General features: G+C 44.2%; 2 protein-coding genes across 3 annotated transcripts in view; both read right to left on the bottom strand.

Annotated features, from left to right (window-relative positions):
* NT5DC3 (5'-nucleotidase domain containing 3) overlaps positions 1-4,314 on the bottom strand; it is a 70,961-nt gene extending 66,647 nt beyond the window's left edge. Inside the window, exon 1 of one of the 2 annotated variants that reach the window (XM_070370246.1) lies at positions 4,025-4,314. In XM_070370246.1, the coding sequence (XP_070226347.1) occupies positions 4,025-4,226 (202 nt within the window). In that variant the 5' untranslated portion in view covers positions 4,227-4,314. The remainder of the gene's footprint in view (positions 1-4,024) is intronic. The other variant, XM_005899080.2, reaches the window with a different exon arrangement.
* LOC102269921 (putative tetratricopeptide repeat protein 41) overlaps positions 4,257-24,190 on the bottom strand; it is an 87,274-nt gene continuing 67,340 nt past the window's right edge. Inside the window, 4 exon segments of the mRNA XM_070371854.1 lie at positions 4,257-4,910; positions 6,127-6,171; positions 6,173-6,815; positions 6,907-7,036. Coding sequence (XP_070227955.1) covers positions 4,257-4,910; positions 6,127-6,171; positions 6,173-6,815; positions 6,907-7,036 — 1,472 coding nt within the window.

The following is a 24,190-nucleotide window of genomic DNA, read 5'->3' as shown; positions in this document are numbered from 1 at the left end:
TCTGATTTTAAAAAATCGCAATATCACCATCCCATAGTCATGGGGTTTACAGAAACATGCAATTTTCCTGTAAATCTAAAACCGATCTAAACAATAGTCTTTTTTAATTTGGGGGGAAAAAGGAGGGTGGGAGAGAAAGAGTAAAACTAAGGGTAAAAATCATCTCCTCCCCAAGCAGGCTTCATTCTGGGAGTCTCTTCAAAGAGAAGACACCTGAAAGGATTTTCCAATTAAGGCAAGAGATCAAACACCAGAAAGCAATAATCAGGAAGGGAGAAAATAAAATTTTGTCCTCTAGTAAACTAGGGGAATGGGGGGATCAGGGGGTAGGTTTTTGTATGAACATCAGTATCTCCTCTGAGTCTTTACTTCTATACACACACAGTGTCAAGCATTTCCTGCATATCCTCTGGGGCCGGTTATTTATTAATATCTTCCACAAGCTGGACCGACACTTATCTGTTTACCAACTTCCCCATCCGTACAAATTGGGTCCTCCTCCCTTGGCCCCAGCAGGTGCTCAGCCCCTAAGGGCCCCTCCCACTCAGTCCTGTCCATCTATGAAATCAATAGCTTTTAAGCCCACTGAAAGTAAAAAGTAAAAGTGAAGTCGCTCAGACGTGTCCGACTCTTTGCAACCCCATGGATTGTAGCCAACGGAATTTTCCAGGAAAGAGTACTGGAGTGGGTTGCCATTTCCTTCTCCAGGGGATCTTCCTGACCCAGGGATCAAACCCAGGTTTCCCTGCAGGCAGAGGCTTTACCTCTGAGCCACCAGGGAAGCCCTAAGCCCACTGCTACCTGCGTAATAAATGTCTGGTGAATACAAATGCTTGGTGAATGAATGCAGGTTGGGCACATGTACAGACTTCAGCCAAAGTGGTGATGCAGACCCAGACAGGGTGAAGGAAGAAAGTCCCTGTGTCCTCTGTGGTGAGACAGGGACCACGTGGGCACGTGCTGGGAGGTGAAGACAGGACCCTGAATATTGATTCACAGACCTGTAACACTGAAAAAGCTCACATATTATTTACTCCAGCGGCCTCATTCTACAGAAAGACGACTAAAGAGATTAGGTGACTTGTTCAACGCCGCATATGGTGCTCCGCTAAACAAAAGGAGACATAGACCCTAGTGCTAACTAGCCCATCTCCACAGTTTACTAAGCATGACTAAGACTGAGTTATTTACTAACTAGCCACAAGAGCTACTATCCCCTGAGTGTCTGCCAAGCCTACTCTAAAAATCCTTGCTTTATCCCCACTCCAGTATTCCTGGGCTTCTCAGCTGGTAAAGAATCTGCCTGCTTTGCAGGAGACCTGGGTTCAATCCCTGGGTTGAGATCCCCTGGAGAAGGCAACAGCTACCCCCTCTAGTATTCTGGCTTGGAGAATTCCATGGACTGTATAGTCCATGGGGTCACAAAGAGTCAGACACGACTGAGCAACTTTCACTGGCAAATGAGAGCTGGAGGATTGAGTGATAAAGATCAGATTCAGGCCAGAGTTGGGCTTTGGTGTGGGATAATCCCAGGGGATCTGGAGTAGGTCAACTTGAGGAGATTTTGAGATTTGTTAGCTCTGGTGTTAAGTTCCTTTTCTCTGACCTCAGTTTCCCCAAGCAGATTCTTTACCAGATGAGCCACCAGGGAAGCCCAAGATACTGGAGTGGGTAGGCTATCCCTTCTCTAGAGGATCTTCCCAACCCAGGAATCAACCCAGGGTCTCCTGCATTGCAGGTGGATTCTTTACCAGCTAAGCTGCCAGGGAATTTCATTCACCAGGCACTGTTCTAAATACCTTTCATGATGGACCCGCTCATTCCTCACCACAGCCCTCTGGTGTGGGCACAACCAGCATCCATCCCCATTTTACAGATAAGGAAACTGGAGCTTTGTGATGTCCCCAGAGTCACAATCTACAGCAGCAAACCTTGTCTGTACAATCGGAATGGCAAAAATTTTGCCTGTAGTGTCACATAACAGAGAAGGCAATGGCACCCCACTCCAGTACTCTTGCCTGGAAAATCCCATGGACAGAGGAGCCTGGTAGGCTGCAGTCCATGGGATTGCAAAGAGCCGGACATGACTGGGCAACTTCACTTTCACTTTTCCTTTCATGCACTGGAGAAGGAAATGGCAACCCACTCCAGTGTTCTTGCCTGGAGAATCCCAGGGACAGCGGAGCCTGGTGGGCTGCCATCTATGGGGTCGTACAGAGTCGGACACGACTGAAGCGACTTAGCAGCAGCAGTGTCATATAAAACACACAACGGCCATTCAACCAAACAATGGCATTTAGAGAAATGAAAACGTGTTCACACAAAAACCTGTACACAAAGGTTTACAGGAGCTTTATTTATCTGTCATGATCAAAAATTAGGAGCAACCTTGTAGTGAACTGTTCCATATCTTGACCCATGCTGAATACACGAACCTGCATGTGATAAAACTGTGTAGAACGAAATACACACTCATAAGTAGAGTAAAACTAGGAGATTCTGAATAAGATCTGTGGGTTGTATCAATGTTGATACACTGGTTGTGATACTGTGCTGTTATTTTGCAAAATGTTGCCAGTGGGAGAAACAGGTTAAAGGTTATGCTAGATCTCCCTGTATTAATTCTTACAACTGCACAGGATACAATTATCACAACTGAAAACTTCAATTAAAAAGTCTTGCCTACCCATCAGGCTTGATGATCTTTTATATTCCTTTCACTTAAGATCTGCAATTCTCAATGTCTCAAAAGCCAATCTTCTTGCCACCCACACCAACTCAAAAATCCATGCAAAATTAAACTCTGAGCAAAGGAAAACTAAGACAACAAACCCTATTTCACAGAATTTTGCACTGCTGGTCACTTTGAGTTCCCTCAGAAAATTATCTTGTGTTCTTTCATGACTTCTGGACAAAAGATGGAAAATGTGATTCTACAAAATGTTCTCTCCACTAAATATTTTCTCCCTCTCTCTGCCATCTCCACTAGCACACATCCCCCCGCCCCAACACACACACACACAAAATATGAGTACAAAAATTTCTATTCTAAATCCTCCCTGAAAAAGCAGCACGCATGGATTATCATTGGCCCTTTACACCAGTTCCCAAATGATGAGCTGCTACTGCAAGGCAGACGGGAAACAGGACAATGGCTGTGGGGCTGAGACAGACTCAAGATGAAGACCGCACCTTGGCCAGGTTTCTTAAACTTGAGTCTGGCCTCTCTCATCTATAGGATGAGGATGTGGCACCTCCTTCCTAGGTATGGGGAAGAATTCCGGGACACAATTTATGTGTCTGATATTAGTATTTACTGGGTCCTCTTTCTATTATCCGTGTTTCCCTTACCAACAATCAAATCAAGCTCATTTTCTGTTCATTTTCTGACCACAAAGAGGTCACGCCCTGGAACACCTCCTCGCTGAAGTTAGTAGATAACTCGGGACACTCCCAACCTGGATCCCTCTTATTACAAGTACGGCAAATCTTACCCTATCCTCTAAAACAAAGAAGATAAATCAGCCTCCGGACCCTGGGCACCTGCCCAGCAGCCGGAATCCAGGGTAACTCGCCGCCTGCCGGACTCCGGCGGTTACTATTATTGCTGTTTATTAATAACAATACCTAACGATGCGTGGCGGTGACCGTCTCCCAAAAGATGTGCGTGGAACCCCCCAGGAGGGTCCAAAGCGCTTTCGATGTGGATTTCTGGCTAAAAAATCTCAGGAATTTATAAAGAGGCTTTCTCGACAGGAGAAAGGCAAGAGTTGTAAAGTTTCTCTGCAGGCGCGTTTTTCCGCGTTTCCCAGAATCGCACTGCAGAGGCGTTGTCGCCCGCGGTTGAGGTTGGGGACGACCGAGGGTGAGGATGCGGAGGTGGGGTCTGGCGGTCAGCAGCGGACCTCGCGGGTCCGAGGGTGCCGGCTTCCCGGATGGCCGCGTGGGACGGTACCTGGCGCCCCAGCCCGGCGGAGAGGGACCCCACACGTCCAGAGGGCTCGGGGGCCGCAACCCCACTCACCTTCCGTGCTCCTCTTCGCCTCCCGGTAGCGCTCCCATAGGTAGCGCTTCATGTCCGGGGCGGTCCCAGGTGCTGTGCACAAGGGCCGTGTGGGGCCCGTGAGCGACCGCCCCCGGGCCGCAGTCCGGCAACCATCCCGCAGGGCGGTCACTGCCCTTGCACCGGCTCCACGAGCCGCCGCTGTTACCGCCGCCGTGGCCATGCCTGCCGCCGCCCGGCCGCGAGCGGCGCCTCAAGGCCGGTGCTCCGCCGGCGCTCTGCCCAGCGGGCGGGCGGTCCCTGCGTCTGAGCACGTGGCGGCGCGGCCCGCCCCTCCGGCCGCCGCGGGGCGGGGCCTCAGTTGGGGCGGAGTCCTGAAGGGGCGGGCCGGAGTCCTGGAGGGCCGGGCCGGGACCTGGGTGGGGCGAAGTCCTGGAGGGGCGGGCTGGGGCGGGGCCTGGGTGGGGTGTCCTGGGGCAGGACGTATTTCGCCAGGCAGGGCAGCAGCTTCCAGACACCCGAGACCACTAGCGAAACATGCTACAGTCACTTCTTGATCGTGTGACGCGCAGAGGTGGCTGTGCGGTAGCGTGAACGTCCCATCAGCCGAGGTCACATGAAATGGAGTGACTCTTTGCTGGCCCTGGACCACGAGTCGGGATCCCGGCGCCTCATGCCGACCCCGCAGCACCTTCCTGTGACTGTCCCCCGACCCTGGCTGTACTGACAGCGCGCCTCTGGCCCTGACTCCAGGAGGCGACCTCTCTGCATTTATGACCTCCACGGCCTGGACCTCCCCTGGATCGTGGGGACGGGTCTGGGAGGTCCCGCGTCCCTGGCTTGGATCCTTCCGGTGCCACCGAGGAGCCAGCATCTGGGCCCAGGTCCCACACGTAGGCCGATGCGCCTGACGGACACCCCCCCCCCCCCCGCTGCATAGCCTGGCAGGCCAGTGCCCCCCGCCCCCCAACACACAAGATTTCTGGCTCGCGAGGGAAGCCCTCGGGACACCAGTCCCCCTGCTCCAGCAAACGCTCGCACGGCGCGGTGGATGGGTCTTCTCTCAGACCTACAAGTCTGCACCTGTTGTGTGCGTTACGGTTCCACCAAAGCCAAATAAACAGTAAACCTCACGACACGACGTTTCAGTGTCGACTGAATCAGACTTGGCCCCTGCGGGAAAGTCTGATGCGGCCCACCCAGAACCCAACTGAGAATCCCTGGACTGCGAGGGCTCGCCGAGCTACCCGGGTTTCAGTGCAGTGCAAAGCAGACCACACTACCACCTGTGACATAGGTGGGGCACGATTTAAGACAAATAACCCAAAGCATTCCTGTATGCTTAAGTTGTGGGCTGAGGGGATCAATTGTTTTCATGGGAAAAGGTGGGCTCTGGGCTAGACCGTGACAGACAGTAATTACTATTCACTGAAGGCTTGCAATGTGCATTTTCTCATGCAGTCCTCTCAGAAATCCTAAAAAGTTGGCACTATAATTTCTCCCATCTTCTAAGTGATGAAACTGAGGTTAAGTGCAATAGTGCTGTTAAAGTCGCACAGCTAAGCCCATTCTTTCACTTGGATTCCTAATGTAATAGGTAGGATTTCGCTGGGTGATAAGCAAGAAGGAAGTCAATAATTAATCCTCAGCAGTTAACAGGTAATATCTTACAAATCACCGATAAAATGAGAGGCAATTAAAATGTTTAAGATAGATAAGGTATCAAATCTGTGGACTCTAGTACTTTAAACTAACTTTATGGTTTTAGTTTATTCCAATTTATGTCTTTCCTTATGTTACTTAAGAGATGCAGTGACAGCAATTATAAATTTTGTGTACATGAAACATTAATTCATAAATTCATAGACAAATGATAGTAAAAGTAACACAATTAGAACTTTAGAAACATTATCTCCACATATTTTTAGATATGGAACCCTGTGATATCAACAGTTTTCTACTTACCACAGAAATATGAATGACTTAAAAAGTGTTCTTTTTAGCTACAGTCAGTTACAATATTTCAAGGGGCTAAAAAATAAAAATAAAATCCCCGACCTTGATTATCACCAGAAAATATCTCATCGAAGAATTCTAAATAATGACAAGTAGAAAAAAGTTACACAGAAGAGCCCATGAAAATCTTTATTAGTATCATTTGAGGTCTTCCATTAACTTTGTTTCAAACTGAGATCTTCTCTGCAAAAAACACTTGTGAGAAACTGAACTGTAATCTGGGCTATGAAAAAGCCACTTCTCTGAGATGAGCTCAGATACAGATTTCCAGGGATTATTTGCGCTAAGAGACTCTACCAGGGGATGCTGGTAATTTGCATTAATTAGGCCTTTTTCACTCTCACTTTTAGCTGACAAAATCCGTTGCCATGAAAGCTTTACTACACCATCCATTTTACCCAAAGGTAAAGTTTTAGAGGAATAATCTTTCTTTTTCTTCACTGCTGCTTTTTCCGGGCCATTCCATATTCCAACATTACTCTGTGTCTTCCGAGTCTTTTCCACAGCCGAAATGGAAACAATGGGTCTCAAGAGCTTTTTTCCTTGTCCTGAAGCATGTTTTGATTTATCTGAAATTGTCTCAGCCACCAAGTCCAAGCTTTTAGCCCCCTGTAGCTTATCTGCTTTGGTGCACATTGCTGAGCTCACCGTGTCTGAACTCTGAGCACTGTGATAGTTTAATTTAAGCAAGTGCTCCAAAAATGAGGCGCCATGCCTAGGACCTTCAGAAGACTGCTGGCTCAAACCTTGAGGCCAATATCTCCTACCCCGAGTCCGCTCAATTTCCCTTAGAAGGCTGCAAAGGAATGAAAGTTGTCAAGAGGTCATTTACAGGACAAGAATAACCTGAAGTATACTTCTTGTTGAGACACAGAACAGAAACTCACTGTAGGATCCCAGGGATCGATGAATGAGAATATCCGAGGTAGGTGGCCCTTAAATCAAGTGATTTGTACAAATAGCCCACAGCCTCCATCATGACTTGATGACAGGAGTCACTTACCAGTAACTGACCTGCTAGATATTTGAAAATGAGAATATTAGAAATTTTTAAAAGACTCCTGGCTTCAAACATTTAAAGGGAATAAAAAGTATTCTTAAAAGTGGCACTGGAACATTACCTATTGTAGTATTTTTGCCAAAAACGTTTAACCTGAGTCTAATATCAGAAAACAATCAGATACAAATTCAAGACATATGGGACAGGGAGGGGAGGGTAAAAACTGACCTAGGCTCTTCAAAGATATCAATGTCAATGAAAGGCAAAACAAGTCCTACTAAAATGTTCTTAACTAAAGAAGGCAACCAAATGCAATGGAAGATCCTCAACAGAATTCTGGATCAAAAAGTAAACAGCTATAAGGAACATTTAATGGGACACTCTGGAATATTTGCATATGAACTGTAAGTAAGATAACAGTCTTGTGTAATGGTTAAATTTCCTGTGTTTGATAATTCCCAGTGGCTCAGCAGGTAAAGAATCTGCCTGCAATACAGGTGACACAGGAGATGCAGGTTCAATCCCTGGGTCAGGAAGATCCCCTGGAGAAAGAAATGGCACCCCACACCAGTATCCTTGCCTTAAAAGTCCTATGGACAGAAGAGTCTGGCGGGCTACAGTCCAAAGGGTCTTGGAAGAGTAGGACAGGACTGAGCCACTAAGCAAGCAAGAACTTCCCTGGTGGCTCAGACAGTAAAGGATCCACCAGCATGCGGGAGACCTGGCTTTGATCCCTGGGCTGGGAAGATCCCCTGGAAAAGGGAAAGGCAACCCACTGCAGTATTCTGGCCTGGAGAATTCCATGGACAGAGCCTAGTGGGCTACAGTCCATGGGATCACAGAGTCAGACACAACTGAGTGACTTTTACTTATGTATGGGAATGTCCTATTCTCAGAAGACACATGCTGAAGTATTTAGAAATAAAAATGTCACATCTGTAACTAACTTTCAAATAATCCAGAAAATACATATATATTTGTGTGTGTGTGAAAGGAAAAATACAAATGTGACCAGAATGTTAACAATTAGTGATCACAGATGAAGAGTATGTAGGTGTTCATTACACAGTGCCCTCTGCCATTGTCAACAATTAATATAATTCTCTAAAATATGTGAAAAGTAAAAAAAAAAAATTAGTCAGTTTGCAAGTGGTGCTCATTTATTCATTTTACCCATTTACAAGACTGCTTTTAAGGGGCTAAATTGATATTGTTGATTACAAACATAATGTAAGGCCAGTGCCTGTAGGGCACATTTTTATTCTAAATACTTCAGCATTTTTATTTCTAAATACTTCAGCATGTGTCTTCTGAGAATAGGACATTTCCCTACATAAGTGAAAGTCACTCAGTTGTGTCTGACTCTTTGTCATCCCATGGACTGTAGCCCACTAGGCTCTGTCCATGGAATTCTTCCAGGCCAGAATACTGCAGTGGGTTGCCTTATCTGGATACTTGATAAGAGACTGAAAGTGAAAAAGTGTTAGTCACTTAGTCATGTCTGACTCTTTGAGACCCCATGCACTGTAGCCTGCCAGGCTCTTCTATCCAAATAATTCTCCAAGCAAGAATACTGGAATGGATAGCCATTCCCCTCTCCAGGGGATCTCCCTGACCCAGCGATCAAACCCAGGTCTCCTGCATTGCAGGCAGATTCTTTACTGTCTGAGTCACCAGGGAAACCCAATACAAGACTATTGAGTATTTAAGGGTAAAAAATACTGACAGATGGCCTAGCCAGCATCCCTGTATTAATACTAATAACAATAAACACTGCAATTTATGTAATTACCATCTATCCAGTGTGTGTAATCCTATAAGGTACAAACTATCATCACTTGTCTTTTTTTTTGTCATTATTAATGTAGCTCAGTCGGTAAAGAATCTGCCTGCAGTGCAAGAGACCCAGGTTCGATCCCTGGGGTGGGAAGATCCCCCAGAGAAGGAAATGGCAATCCACTCCAGTATCCTTGCCTGGAAAATCTCATGGACAGAGGAGCCTGGTGGGCTGCAGTCCATGGGGTCGCAAAGAGTCAGACACGACTGAGCAGCTAACACTAACATTAACACTCTCTTTAACAGGACACACATCCACAGGATTCAAAGCTGAAAACGTATAAAGATGTGAAATAAAAAGCATCTCTCCCATCTTGGTCCCCATCTGTGCAGTCTTCTCCAAAAACAGGTGTTCTTTCAAAGAATATTTTGTGCATGTCACTGGCTTTTAAAGATGAGAAAACTGAACAGGTCTAGTCATTCACTCCGGTTTGTGGTCAAATGGACAGACATTGGGGCAGCCTCATCCACCAGCCCATGCCCCTGACTCTATGTGAGGCCCCCTCTTCCCCACTCCTGGACTGACCTTCTGCATATCTGCACTGTGACTCTGTCTGCAGAGAGGTTCTCTCTGTAGCTCTGCTGCAGGGGTCATAGCACAGATCTTACAGTGCTTCTGCCGCTAATAGGGAGTTTCAGCTGTTGGCTCCACTTAGCAATCAATGGCTATTTTTCTTCTTTGGGAATTATTTTCATGACCCTCTATGAGGTTCTCAGTTGCCCCAACAAAGCTCAGCAGAAAGCACTTGCAAATTTCCCTGCTCAGGATGACCACGTTGTTTTGGCCATGCGTGCGTGAGTGCTAAATTGCTTCAATCCTGTCCGACTCTTTGCAACCCTACTGACTATAGCCTGCCAGGTTCCTCTGTTCATGGGTTTCTCTAGGCAAGAATACTGGAGTGAGGTGCCATGCCCTTCTCCAGGTGGTCTTCCCAACCCAGGGATCAAACCTGCATCTCTTCCGTCTCCTGCATTGGCAGGCAGGTTCTTTACCACTAGCACCACCTAGGCCTGAACACGCCTTAAAAGGTCAAGTAGAAAAGCACAGAGCCAGAATGTCTCAGGTGCTGGCAGCTGAGCAAGAACTCATTCCTAGAGTTCCTGCAGATGCTGATAACCAGCACGCAGACTGTTCCTTCTGCCCGAAGGCCCTTTAAGAGGTTCTGACTTGCTGGGAGGTTGAAACTGTCCCCCAGACCAGCTGCTGATGCCCCTGACACACTCTTTCATGCCTGTGCTCCCCACACTCCCTTTTGGCCACACACCTTGGCTCCTCAGGCCCCTTTACCCTTATGACCCATCTGGACCTGTATCAACAGCTTTGACCTCAGAACTTTTTTAAATGCAACCTATCTCTTTCTGGCAGCAAGCAGAGTAGTTGCCAGGAGTGGACATTCTTAGCTCAGGCCCAACCACAGTTCACCCCATCTTCCCCCAGGGGTGGTACCAACTGGACAGCACTATCCAGCTTGGTCAGTCCTTTCAATCCAAGTAAGAAGAAAGACCGGGATGAGTTCATCTGCATACTAAAGAGGTCACTGAACCTCCTGCCTACTTCAAATTTCCATTCTGGGGACCTCCCTCGTGGTCCAGCGGCTAAGACTCCAGGTCCTCAATGTAAGGGGTCCAGATTCGATCTCTGGTCAGGAAACTAGATTCCACATGCCACAACTAAGAGTTTGCATTGCCACTGCAAAGATGGAAGACCCCAACTGCTGCAACTAAGACTCAGGACAGCCGAATTAACTAATTTATTAATTTTTAAAATTTTTCATTCTGGATGGGGAGGGAACCTAACTTTCATTGCAGACTCTGTTGGTCGTTTTACATACAGCGTCTCATTAAGTCTTCAGAATAACCCTGTGGGCAGAGATGATCATCCTCTTTCTGCCATTAGACAATTGAGACTCAGAGAGCTCGTGTCCACAAGCTCAGAAAATAGCAGAACTGGGATTTAAACCCAGGTCCCGAGATCCAAGGACCATAACTTCTAGAAAAGGGAAAAGAGAACATTCTTCTCCCTCTCACATTGGTTCCTTAGGAGATTTTCTGTAAAACCACAACCAGGAAGGAAGCATCCGTTACCTTTTCCACTGCGTACCTCCCAGCCACATCTGCCCTGTTTCCAAGGGAGAGTGAATTGGGGATGGGAGTGACGGAAGGTCCTAGGACCTAGCTTCCTTGAGAATCTGTTCTTGTATTTTAAACAATAAATTTTCCTAGTTCCCCGCCTTTTTTCAGTGCTTAATAGTAAAAAATAAAGTGGCATCATTATTATTTTAGTATTTCCTCTGGAAATACATCTTTAGTATTTCCTCTGGAAAAAGAAAGTAAGATACCTTCTCCAAAGGCAGTCCTCTGTCTTTTTAAGTAATCTTCTAAGGTACAACTTCTTCTAACCTTTAGTCTACTGAAATTTAAGCCTGTTCCTCTTGCTTCATATGGCTGGATGGCATCACTGACTAGATGGACGTGAGTCTGAGTGAACTCCAGGAGTTGGTGATGGACAGGGAGGCCTGGCGTTGCTGCGATTCATGGGGTCGCAAAGAGTCGGACACGACTGAGCAACTGAACTAAACTGAACTAACTGAATAGGTAGATTTTTATACTGCCAGTCCTGTGTTCATTTCCTCCCCAGGGCACACAACTATAATTTAGGTTGCTGTCACCAGGTAACAAGCGAAATTGCAGGGGTTTGTGGAGAGCCTCAGGAAGTTTTCCCTGAATGAGTACAGCCTATGGACCCTGCCCACCAACGAGCTTCCCCACTGTGCTTGGAGCAAATAGTTAAGAAGTGGAAACAATCACAGCCTATATTCTCTATCCAGAAGAAAAAGGAGAATTATGCAGGATTTCAAGGTTCTCTGTTTAAACGTTCCTTTTGTTTCATAAGTATGACTAGGCACAGTTGGGCCCATGTAAGTATGACTAAAGTTTGTTAGAAGTCTTTCCATTTGAGAAATGAAGCTTGTTGACTCCTCCTTTCAATAAATGTGTGTCTATAAACAGACTAGGGAGGGGAAAAGTTGTCGATCATTGTCCCAAATGAAGTAATAAAAGCTTGCAATGGGATGTTTCCTTGCACTGTATTTCCACCCTATGCTGCTGCTGCTGCTAAGTCGCTTCCAGGCAAGAGTACTGGAGTGGGGTGCCATTGCCTTCTCCGTTTCCACCCTCTAGAAAACAATAAAAAGTTATGGGGATGTGGGGGTGGGGGAGGGGAGTGGATCTTTCCCTTTACCCTCCCCACTAAAGCCACTGGCTAGTCTGCTCAGAGGGACCTGGAAGCAGATGGCGGGCAGCGCCCTCTATCTTCTGCCCCAAGTACAGAGGGAACTCACTCTACCAATTCAAGGGGCTGGGCCTCTGCAGACCCTATCTCTGGGGAGAAGGAACAGATGCATTGTTCTCTTTTACACAGCTTTTGTTCCTATCACTCTACCAAAATTTATGGTTCCCTATGACCATTCTTGGAGAAGGCAATGGCACCCCACTCCAGTACTCTTGCCTGGAAAATCCCATGGATGGAGGAGCCTGGAAGGCTGCAGTCCATGGGGTCACTGAGGGTCGGACACGACTGAGCAACTTCACTTTCACTTTTCACTTTCATGCATTGGAGAAGGAAATGGCAACCCACTCCAGTATTCTTGCCTGGAGAATCCCAGGGACAGGGGAGCCTGGTGGGCTGCCGTCTATGGGGTTGCACATAGTCGGACACGACTGAAGCAACTTAGTAGCAGTAGCAGCAGCAGCATGACCATTCTGCTGCTAAATGCAATGGTGTGTCTTAGATCTGGTGGTCAGTTCTCAGCCCCCTCCTTTCTTGGCATCCATGATTTTACTGATTCTCTGCTACCTCTAGAGCCATTCCTCACTTCTCACTACAACACTTTCCTCAGCCCCTTTCTTTTTTTTCCACTTTATTTTTTTAATTGAAAGATAATTGCTTTACAGAATTTTGTGGTTTTCTCATCCCAGGGAGCCTAGCTTGCCCCCCTGAAGGCCTGGGGTCTTCTGCTGTCACCTAAAGGTTGTTTTGTAGAAGTTATTCCATATCTTGAGTTTTTGATGTATCTGTGGGGAGGCTGGTGATCTCTCTGTCTTACTCCTCCACCATTTTCTTCCGTCTCTTTGGCCCATCTCCTAAGTTCTGTCTCCTGCCATCTTCTTGTCTTATATTCTTCTTGGCTCTTTCAACTCTTCTACAGGGTTTGCCCATCACCTGTGTACTAAGGACTTCTAAAGGTTTTTCTCCATTTCAGTCTGCTAGCTTCTAAGCACCATATTCTGCCTACTGAACATCTCCATTCAGATAAGAGATTCAAGTTCAACAGGCCCCAAATTAGCTCATCGTGGCTCCCATTCCACCTCTCAACTTTGTGCTTCCTGCCTTGGAATGCCCACAGCTCCAGCCACCCAGCTGCACTGGCCATGGATATAGCCATAAACTGGAGAAGGCCTCTGACTAGTCCCTTTCCCTCACCCGCTATATACCACATCAGGCACTGAGCCCTGTAGGATTTACCTACTAAATCACAAATACACGCTTTTCTATTTATCTTGGCCCTCTCTTAGTGAACACAGGAGAGTTTCCATTCTCCTCTTGATCAATTCCATCCTCTATTCAGCCTCGAGAGTGCTGGATCTAAAATGCAAAATCTAGGGACTTCTGTGGTGGTTCAGTGACTAAGACTCCAGGCTCCCAATGCAAGGGGGTGGGGTTCAATCTATGGTCAAGGAAATAGATCCCACATGCCACAACTAAGACCCAGCACAGCCAAATAAATAAAAATAAATAAATACTTTTTAAAAATAGGTAAGATTCTTCCCCATAAGACCACAAACTCCCAGACCCCAAAAACAGTAGAAAGAGTTCAGAATTTCAGGTCAGGTGCCTGGGTTCCAAGTAATAAGTCTACTGCTTACTAGCTGCAAAGTTCTGGAATGTCACTTGGTCTTTCTGAGCCTCGAGGATTCTACAATAATATCTAACTGATAAGATGCTCTGATAAGCTGTATTGGGATAAGTCATATGAAATATCTTCTATTTCCTCAGCTTTAAAATTGCTGAGTCATATCTAGAGTCCGTTTCAGGTTTAAAAGTTTAAGCTTATAAGGGATATTTGACATTCTCTTGCAACCAAGAGCATTTACAAATATACAACCATTGTATTGTATAGTATATAATATGTTATTGTACTGTATAACAATAATGTTAAAAATCATTCAACATATATAACATGTAAAAAAGAAGCTCTGCTAACAGACATAAACTGGATTGCTGGATTAACCAAGGGCCCTCTATTTCCTCTGTAGGACTTTCCACTCGATGCCCAGGACACATTAAAAGCCTGCACCTACGGGGCTCATCTCCACTGTGCTAGCATGCTTCTGCTCCTAACTGTGCAATTCTAACATAAACAGGACTCAACTGCATTTGTTAAGTCAGTTCACTTCAGTTGCTCAGTCATGTCCAACTCTTTGCAACCCCATGGACTGCAGCATACCAGGCTTCTCTGTCCATCAGAAACTCCCAGAGCTTGCTGAAACTCATTTCCATTGAGTCATTGACGCCATCCAACCATCTCATCCTCTGTCCTCCCCTTCTCCTCCTGCCTTTGTTCTTTCCCAGCATCACATCTTTTCCAATGAGTCAGTTCTTCGCATCACGTGGCCAAAGTATTGGAGTTTCAGCTTCAGCATCAGTCCTTCCAATGAACACCCAGGACTGATCTCCTTTAGGATGGACTGGTTGGATCTCCTTGCTGTCCAAGGAACTCTCAAGAGTCTTCTCCAACACCACAGTTCAAAACCATCAGTTCTTCGGCACTCAGTTTTCTTTATGGCCCAACTCTCACATCCATACATGACCACTGGAAAAACCATACCTTTGACTAGACGGACCTTTGCCGGCAAAGTAATGTCTCTGCCTTTTTTTTTTTTTTTTTAATTTTTTTTTTGAAGGATAATTGCTTTATAGAATTTTGCTGTTTTGTCAAACCTCAATATGAATCAGCCATAGGTATACATATATCACCTCCCTTTTGAACCTCCCTCCCATCTCCCTCCCCATCCCACCCCTCTAGGTTGATACAGAGCACCTGTTTGAGTTTCCTGAGCCATATAGCAAATTCCCATTGGCTATCTATTTTACATATGGTAATGTAAGTTTCCATGTTACTCTTCCTATACATCTCACCCTCTCCTTACCTCTCTCCATGTCCATAAATCTATTCTCTATGTCTGTTTCTCCACTGCTGCCCTGTAAATAAATTCTTCAGTACCATTTTTCTAGATTCCATATATGTGTGTTAGAATACGGTATTTATTGTTCTCTTTCTGACTCACCTCACTCTGTATAATAGGTTCTAGGTTCATCTACCTCATTAGAACTGACTCAAATATGTTCCTTTTTATGGCTGAGTAATATTGCATTGTGTCTATATACCACAACTTCTTTATCCATTCATCTGTTGATGGATATCTAGGTTGCTTCCATGTTCTAGCTATTGTAAATAGTGCTGCAATGAATAATGGGATACATATGTCTCATTCAATTTTGGTTTCCTCAGGGTATATGCCTAGGAGTGGGATTGCTGGGTCATATGGTGGTTTTATTCCTAGTTTTTTAAGGAATCTCTATACTGTCTTTCATAGTGGCTGTATCAGTTTACATTCCCACCAACAGTGCAAGAATGTTCCCTTTTCTCCACACCCTCTCCAGCATTTATTGTCTGTAGACTTTATGATGAGGGTCATTCTGACTGGTGTGAGGTGATATCTCATTGTACTTTTGATTTGCCTTTCTCTATTAAAGAACGATGTTGAGCATCTTTTCATGTGTTAGCCTTCTGTATGTCTTCTTTGGAGAAATGTCTGTTTAGGTCTTTTTCCCACTTTTTGATTGGGTTGTTTGTTTTTCTGGTATTGAGTTGTATGAGCTGCTTGTATATTTTGGAAATTAATCCTTTGTCAGTTGTTTCACTTGCTATTATTTTCTCCCATTCTGAGAGTTGTCTTTTCACCTTGCTTATAGTTTCCTTTGCTATGCAAAAGCTTTTAAGTTTAATCAGGTCCCACTTGTTTATTTTTGTTTTTATTTCCATTACTCTAGGAGGTGGGTGGTAGAGGATCTTGCTTTGATTTATGTCATTGAGTGTTCTGCCTATGTTTTCCTCTAAGAGTTTTATAGTTTCTGGTCTTACATTTAGGTCTTTAATCCATTTTGAGTTTATCTGTGTGTATTGTGTTAGGAAGTGTTCTAATTTCATTCTTTTACATGTAGCTGTCCAGTTTTCCCAGCACCATTTATTGAAGAGGCTGTCTTTGCCCCATTGTATATTCTTGCCTCCTTTGTCAAAAATAGCCCATAAATGCATGGGCTTATTTCTGGGCTTTCTATCTTGTTCCATTGGCCTATATTTCTGTTTTTGTGCCAGTACCACACTGTCTTGATGACTGTAACTTTGTAGTATAATCTGAAGTCAGGAAGCTTGATTCCCCCAGCTCCATTCTTCCTTATCAAGACTGCTTTGGCTATTTGGGGTCTTTTGTGTTTCTATATGAGTTGTGAAATTTTTTGTTCTAGTTCTGTGAAAAATGCCGTTGGTAATTTGATAGGGATCACATTGAATCTGTAGATTGCATTTGGTAGTATAGTCATTTTCACAATATTGATTCTTCCTACCCAGGAACATGGACTATCTCTCCATCTGTTTATGTCATCTTTGATTTCTTTCATTAGTATCTTATAATTTTCTGTGTACAGTTCTTTTGTCTCTTTAGGTAAGTTTATTCCTAGATATTTAATTGTTTTTGTTACAATGGTGAATGGGATTGATTCCTTAATTGCTCTTTCTGATTTTTCATTGTTAGTTTATAGAAATGCAAGTGATTTCTGTGTATTGATTTTGTATCCTGCAACGTTGCTAATTCACTGATTAGCTCTAGCAATTTTCTGATACTATCTTTAAGGTCTTCTATATACAGTATCGTGTCATCTGCAAACAGTGAGAGCTTTACTTCTTTTCCAATCTGGATTCCTTTTATTTCTTTTTCTTCTCTGATTGCTGTAGCTAGGACTTCCAGAACTATGTTGAATAACAGTGGCAAAAGTGGACACTCTTCTCCTGTTCCTGATCTTAGTGGGAACGCTTTCAGTTTTTCACCATTGAGAATAATGCTTGCTGTAGGCTTATCAAATATGGCCTTTACTCAGTTGAGATAGGTTCCTTCTATGCCCATTTTTTGAAGAGTTTTAAACATAAATGGGTGCTGAATTTTGTCAAAGGCTTTTTCTGCATCTATTGAGATGACCATATGGTTTTCATCTTTCAATTTGTTAATATGGTGTATCACATTGATTTATTTTCATATATTGAAGAATCCCTGCATCCCTGAATAAACCCAAATTGATCATGGGTTTTTTGATGTGTTGCTGAATTCTATTTGCTAAAATTTTGTTGCGTCTATGTTCATCAGTGATACTGGGCTGTAGTTTTCTTTTTCTGTGTTGTGTTTGTCTGGTTTTGGTATCAGGGTGATGGTGGCCTCATAGTTTGGAAGTGTTCCTTCTTCTGCAATTTTTTGAAAGAGTTTTAGAAGGATAGGCATTAGCTCTTCTCTAAATGTTTAAAAGAATTCTCCTGTGAAGCCATCTGGTCCTGTACTTTTGTGTTGGAGATTTTTGATCACAGCTTCAATTTCAGAGTTGTTCATAATTTATATTTCTTCCTGGTTCAGTCTTGAAAGATTGAACTTTTCTAAGAATCTATCCATTTCTTCCAGGTTATCTATTTTATTGCCATATAGTTGTTCACAATAGTCTCTTATAATCCTTTGTATTTCTGCACTGTCTGTTGTACCCTCTCTTTTTTCATTTCTAATTTTGTTGATTTGATTCTTCTCTCTTTTTTTCTTGATGAGTCTGACTAAGGATTTGTCAATTTTGTTTATCTTCTCAAAGAACCAGCTTTTAGAGTTTTATTCATCTTTACTATTGTTTCTTTCATTTCTTTTTCATTTATTTCTGCTCGGATCTTTATGATTTCTTTCCTTCTACTAATTCTGCTTTTTAATATGCTGTCTAGGTTGGTCATAGCTTTTCTTCCAAGGAGCAAGCATCTTTTTGTTTCATGGATGCAGTCACCATCCACAGTGATTTTGGAGCCTCAGAAAAGAAAGTTTGTCACCTTTTCCATTGTTTCCCACCTATTTGCCATGAAGTGATGGGACCAGAAACCATGATCTTAGTTTTCTGAACGTTGAGCCAGCCTTTTCACTCTCCTGTTTCACCTTCATCAAGAGGGTCTTTAGTTCCTCTTCACTTTCTGCCGTAAAGGTGGTATTACCCTTATTTGTTAGTCTAATTTTGGTAATTGACCTAAGTATGGTACACACTAGTAACATAAGACTGTGAAGTGAAAGAGAGCTGTTTTCTATGAAAAATAGTCTGAATGTTTTGGAATTATGAACAAGAAAACCGTAAAAGATTGAAGGCAGAAAAAGTCAACCATTGAAAGGATCCTGCCCAGAAGTATCATAACTGCCTGAAGTTCTCATCCTCCAGAAACCCAAACTAAAAACTGTGGATGAGGCATTTTGAGAGATATGACATTCAATTCCAATCAGAGGACCCATTAAAAACAAAGATCTAACTTCAAATTTTAAAGTTGAGGCAAAGAATTACATGTATATGTTTAAGTTAAAATGAAAATGTAAAGTTTGTCGGATTCAGGGACCTCCTGCTAGCAAGAAGGGGACTCTGGCTGAGCCAAGCATTTTAAAATCAAATGAGGAAAAGAGGACTGACTCACCCCATTGAAAGTCACCCACTAGCGCCTTTGTTTAAGCTCTTCCAAGTATGACTGAGATACTTGGCATTTCTTCTGTAAAAGATTCCCAGAGAGAGGGGAGTAACAGAATGTTCATCTACCATACTTCATCCAAAATACACAATTCCATATACAACACTCATTAGGACAGAATGGAACATGAAAGCCACAGTTGTTTTTTCCTCCCACTGAAATGATTTCTCAATATGTGGATGTAAACATTTGTAAGAGAAGAAGAATTGAAGAAAAAAAGATTGTTCTGTGTCAAAGGTGGCAGAAAACAATCACAAAAACCCTCTCTCCATGTCCGGGTTTGTCTTAAGTGTCTAGGACTAGCAGTTTTAGGAGATTAAGGTTTGTTCTTGAAACTGGATCAAAGTGGAGAGGAGAAGAGCTATAAAAGAAATATTGAACATAAAGAGATTTCATTTTTGAATAAGTGCCTCATGAAAATGTGATCAGAAGAAGAAATAAACCTGAGGATTATCACCCTCTCAGGAACCCACCGTTTTACTATGTCATTTGCATGCTTAGTCACAGTCTTGTCCAACTTTCTGCGACCCTATGGACTGTAGCCCGCCAGGTTCCCCTGTCCATGGGATTTCCCAGACAAGAATACTGGGGTGGGTTACCATTTCCTCCTCCAGGGAATCTTCCCAACCCAGGAACAGAATCTGTGTCTCTTATGTCTCCTACATTGGCATGTGGGTTCCTTACCACTACTGCCACCCGGGAAGCCAATTTCTTTTCCAATATGTGCTCAGTATAATCTCATGTATAAAATTGTCATGAGCATAATTAAAACATGAATGATCATTGCTGGATGCCCACTATTTTTATACCCCTTGGAAGATTATACTGTAGCCTATACATTGATTAAATGTAATAAAAGACTAAGGAAGATGCAGGTGCCAAGACTTTCAAGCTAGTAATTATCATCATTAATCTATAATCCAAACTGATATCTAAAATGTCCCCTAAAGATTATTGTTCTCAATAGGCTAAAATATAATTACAGTCACTTCTTTTAATGTTGTTATCCTGGAGCAGAGCCATCACTTCTATAGGAAAGCCAGGCAAATTGTGTAACCCCCCAGAAAGAAGCTGTCTATCCACTTCCCTCACACTTCCTGTACTGATAAGAGCACAGTGATAGACCCACACAGCTAGTACTCTTTCTGATGCTTTGAAGATACAAGGAATAAATGACAAGACTCTTGCCCCTGGCAGTTCACAGTCTGTTTGAAAGGTCAAAATACTCACAGAAATAGAAATGGGGTTAAAAATGGGTTCTTTGAGCTCCTTCATGACACTGGACATATAAGACGATTTGAGCATCTTGTGTGAGAAATCTCTGGTGATGACGATGCTGGAGGAATGCAGGACTCTAGGTTCCTAATACTCCCTGGCTTTGCAAAAACCCTGCAGCTCCTAAGGCAACATCCCAAGTCACTGACCCAGCCCTCAGGGCCTGTGACACCTCTCTGGTATCCCCCTAGTGCACCCTCTCCCCTCTACATTAGTTTCTGCATCCCAGCCCCATTGGTCCTTTTTGTTCCTTCCCAATTTGCAAATTCTGTCCTCACTATCTAGATGACTCCTTTCCCTTCCCACCACTTACCAAGCAAGTCCTCCTCCTCCAGATTCAGTTTCAGCATCACTTCCTAAGAAGCACCCTCCACCCATGCCCCTCCATCTAACAGATCGAGGTCCCCATTAGCACTTGTACTTTGCCATGATAGCACTTTGCCAAATTGTAGCCCAACCATTGTGTGTTTAGCTATCCAACCGCCATCTCTATTGTGGCATTTTCCACAATTGCAGCTAAACAGTCTTGTATTTATTAATAGTTGTGTGACAGCTTGTTGGCCTCAATGTGAGCTCAGTGAAGATAGTGTGGGTCTACCTGTCCTTCTCACTGCTCTGTCTCCAGGAATTAAAACAGAGATTGTCATCTAACAATCTCACTGGCCAAACTCTACTCAGGCTCTCTGAGCTTTTTCAAGTAGGCTTGACTTTGGGGCTTCTATGTTCATCTCTATAGAGTCCAATTCTTCCAATCAGGAAGAATCCTGCTAAGTAAGTTTAGCCCTCCTCCAACCTGATCACCCTTGGTATCTAGGCAGATTTCTCACCTTCCACCACTTGCCAGGTGATGTCTGAAGCCAAGCCTGGCTTCATGCTTGGATAGAGGAGCCTAGTGGGCTACAGTCCATGGGGGTCTCAAAGAGTCGGACACAACTGAAGCGACTTGGCATACAAGAAAGCATCATATACCATAGTTCTCTTTTTTCCTCAATGAAACAACTCTTAAAGAGGATTGCTTTGATGACTAATGTTCAGTAACACTTTTACTACAGAGGCCTCTTGACTTCTTTAAAAATGACTAGTGATGAATCCCAGCCACATGTGGCTCTGGCTTCCTTCTTATTTTATGGAGTCCCTTGGGCACACTCCCTGTAGATAGGCTTTTTTCATTAAAGGTAGATCAAGGGGATCACTGGGGCTTCCCTGATGGCTCCAGATGGTAAAGTATCTGCCTGCAATGCAGGAGATCCAGGTTTGATCCCTGGGTTGGGAAGAACTCATGGAGAAGGGAACAGCTACCCACTCCAGTATTGTTGCCTACAGAATTTCATGGATAGAGGAGCCTGGTGGACTATGGTTCAAAGGGTCACAGAGTCAGACACAACTGAGCGACTAACACTTTCACTTTCTCAAGGGGATCACACTATGCCACCCCAAAGTAGGCCATGCTGACATGAGACATATTATGAGCCGAGTTATTTGAGTTCCTAGGATCCCTTCTGTGCCTGAAACCAGAGCCTGTCACAAGGACTCAAGTGCTGTAAGTCCCCTCCCTGGGGCAACAGGAAGCCAGCACCACACCCAGCCAGACATTGTCACAAACTGCCATATCATCTATTCTCCTAAGGGTCTATTTATGCTTCCAAAGAGTCATCTGCCCTCCCATGAGTGCCCTTTCCCCGCCTCCCTCTCCCCTAAGTTAGTACACAGATCGCAAGTTCAAGCCACCTCTTGGAGTTGTCATTCCTGAGTGTGTGTGCAAGTGTGATGCACACACAAATAAACTTCTGTTTGATTTTTCTCTTGTTAATCAATCTTTTAGCTTCCCTGGTGGCTCAGCTGGTAAAGAATCTTCCTGCAATGCAGGAGACCGGGGTCCAATCCCTGGGTTGGGAAGATCCACTGAAGAAGGGAATGGCTACCCACGCCAGTATTCTGGCCTGGAGAATTCCATGGACTGTACAGTCCATGGGGTCGCAAAGAGTCAGACACAACTGAACAACTTTCAGTTCACTTCACCTCAATCAATCTTTGCTGAGGCTAATTTTACAGGGCCCCAGCAGGAGAACCTAGGAGGGTAAAGGAAAAAAAATTTTTCTCCTTTAGAGTTTTGGTGACAAACGTGGAATTCTATCATCCAAGGCTCCTTACTAGGTCCAAAAGCTGCAATTTAGAGATCCTGGGCCTCTGACAAAAGCCTGTTGAAGACAATATTTCTTAACAAAATAGGCTCTCAAATTTCTGCCCACAGAGTCAGGTGGAATTAGGGTGGCGAAAGTCAGTCTTTTCAATTTAATTTTCAAGCTCAGCCAGGGACCCTGAGAGGATGGAGGAAAAGTTTTTCTACCTCCACGTAGGAAAACCAAAAATATGTCAAAGAACAAATGATTCCAAGGTCTCTATAAACAGTCTATTTCCCTCCCAAGGTCCTCCTCCTCTTGTACTGAAGATACACATCAGCTCTCACCATGAGGGACTGCAACAAAAGCACAAGAATCCTGCCTTGACAGCTGACCTAACCACCCACAGTGTTCCTGTAAGCCTGGAGCAGGCCTTCTGCAAAAGGAATCAACTTCAATCACCAGTGGGAGAGAAAAATAATAAAATGATGGCGAGAAAGTGCTCCTTACAGAAAAATACTTCCTCGGAACCACACTGAACCACACTGAATGGTTCTGGACTGCAGAACTGAAACATACCATGAAGACTTATTTAAGACATCACCAAATATGACAACTTCCATTACAGAGGCCCTGTTGCTGCTGCCGCTAAGTTGCTTCAGTCATGCCCAACTCTGTGCAACCCCATAGACAGCAGCCCACCAGGCTCTCCCGTCCCTGGGATTCTCCAGGCAAGAACACTGGAGTGGGTTGCCATTTCCTTCTCCAATGCACGAAAGTGAAAAGTGAGAGTGAAGTCTCTCAGTCGTGTCCGACTCTTAGCGACCCCATGGACTGCAGCCTACCAGGCTCCTCCATCCATGGGATTTTCCAGGCAAGAGTACTGGAGTGGGTTGCCATTGCCTTCTCCACAGAGGCCCTGTTATCAGAAAGCAAATGAATACATTATATTTTCATCATAGACAAGTCACCAAAACTGAGAACAAAACATAGGCAACCAGATCAGGTAAACTAGTTCCTCTCCCACTAACATTCTCTAGATTTGCATCTGCATTTTCTCTTTACAAACATAAATCTTTCTTTCATGTACTCAGCATGGAAACCCTTACCTGAAAAAAAAAAAGTATACACACACACATGGGCACACTCATTCCTAAATCTACAGAGTGAAAACAGAAAATATTCTTTCCCTGCAGATATCAAGAATTTTAAGCCTTTTTTGTCAGTAAATGACTAGGCTGAAAGCAATCCTGTTTTATTGTAATATGGATGCCAATCGTACCTGCTGGGGAAAGTGGCTGGTTTAGATCAGGGTTTCTTTGTCTCAGCACTATTCACACCTTGGACTGGATAATTTTCACTGTGGGGGCACTTTTCTGGGCACGCATGATGTTTAGCAACCACTCCGGCCTCCACTGACTAAATGACTAACACTCTCCACCCCTAGCCATGACATCAAACATTTCTCCAGCTTTTTTGTCCTGAGGGTCAAAACCAGCCTGTGTTGAAAACAACTGTTTAAAGCTGAAGTAGACTGTCCTGTGGCGATGAGATTTCAGAGCTCTGAGAGTGTTTCACAATTTTTCTAGTTGTGGCATTTACAGAAACTGCAATTTCTAGTGCAGCCTGCTAGAAGAAATCAACAAAGCTGCCCAAGGGCAAAGAGATATCTATTTGACCATCATTGAACCCTCTCTCTAAGTGAACCTACTCCTTGGAGGCACAAACGTTGGCAAGTGCTGTCTATGGGAATCACATCCCTGATTCCCCCCAGCCCACCCTCCTGCGCTGGCCTGTCTCCAGCTGACTACCAACCAGCATTTGCAGCCTCCAATTCAACTCCCATTCTCCTCCATTCCCAGGTTTGGTGGTGATGCTGTAGGAAGATGACAGAATTCAACATGTGACTATTTCCAAAACATGGGAATGGGCTACTGAATGCAATAAGTACTGAGGCAGTAAAAGATGTGGTCCTGTTACCCTTGTCTCTGGCAACAGCAGAGCCTGGAAAACAGGCCCTTTGTCTCAGAGGCTCTCAGTTCTTCAACAGTGGCCCTTAAAATGTAAGTAAATT

This window comes from Bos mutus, chromosome 5 (assembly GCF_027580195.1).
Source record: "Bos mutus isolate GX-2022 chromosome 5, NWIPB_WYAK_1.1, whole genome shotgun sequence".
NCBI classification, from domain to species: Eukaryota; Metazoa; Chordata; class Mammalia; order Artiodactyla; family Bovidae; genus Bos; species Bos mutus.
Note: the sequence above shows the minus strand (reverse complement) of the source record. Positions and strands in the feature narration are given on the sequence as shown.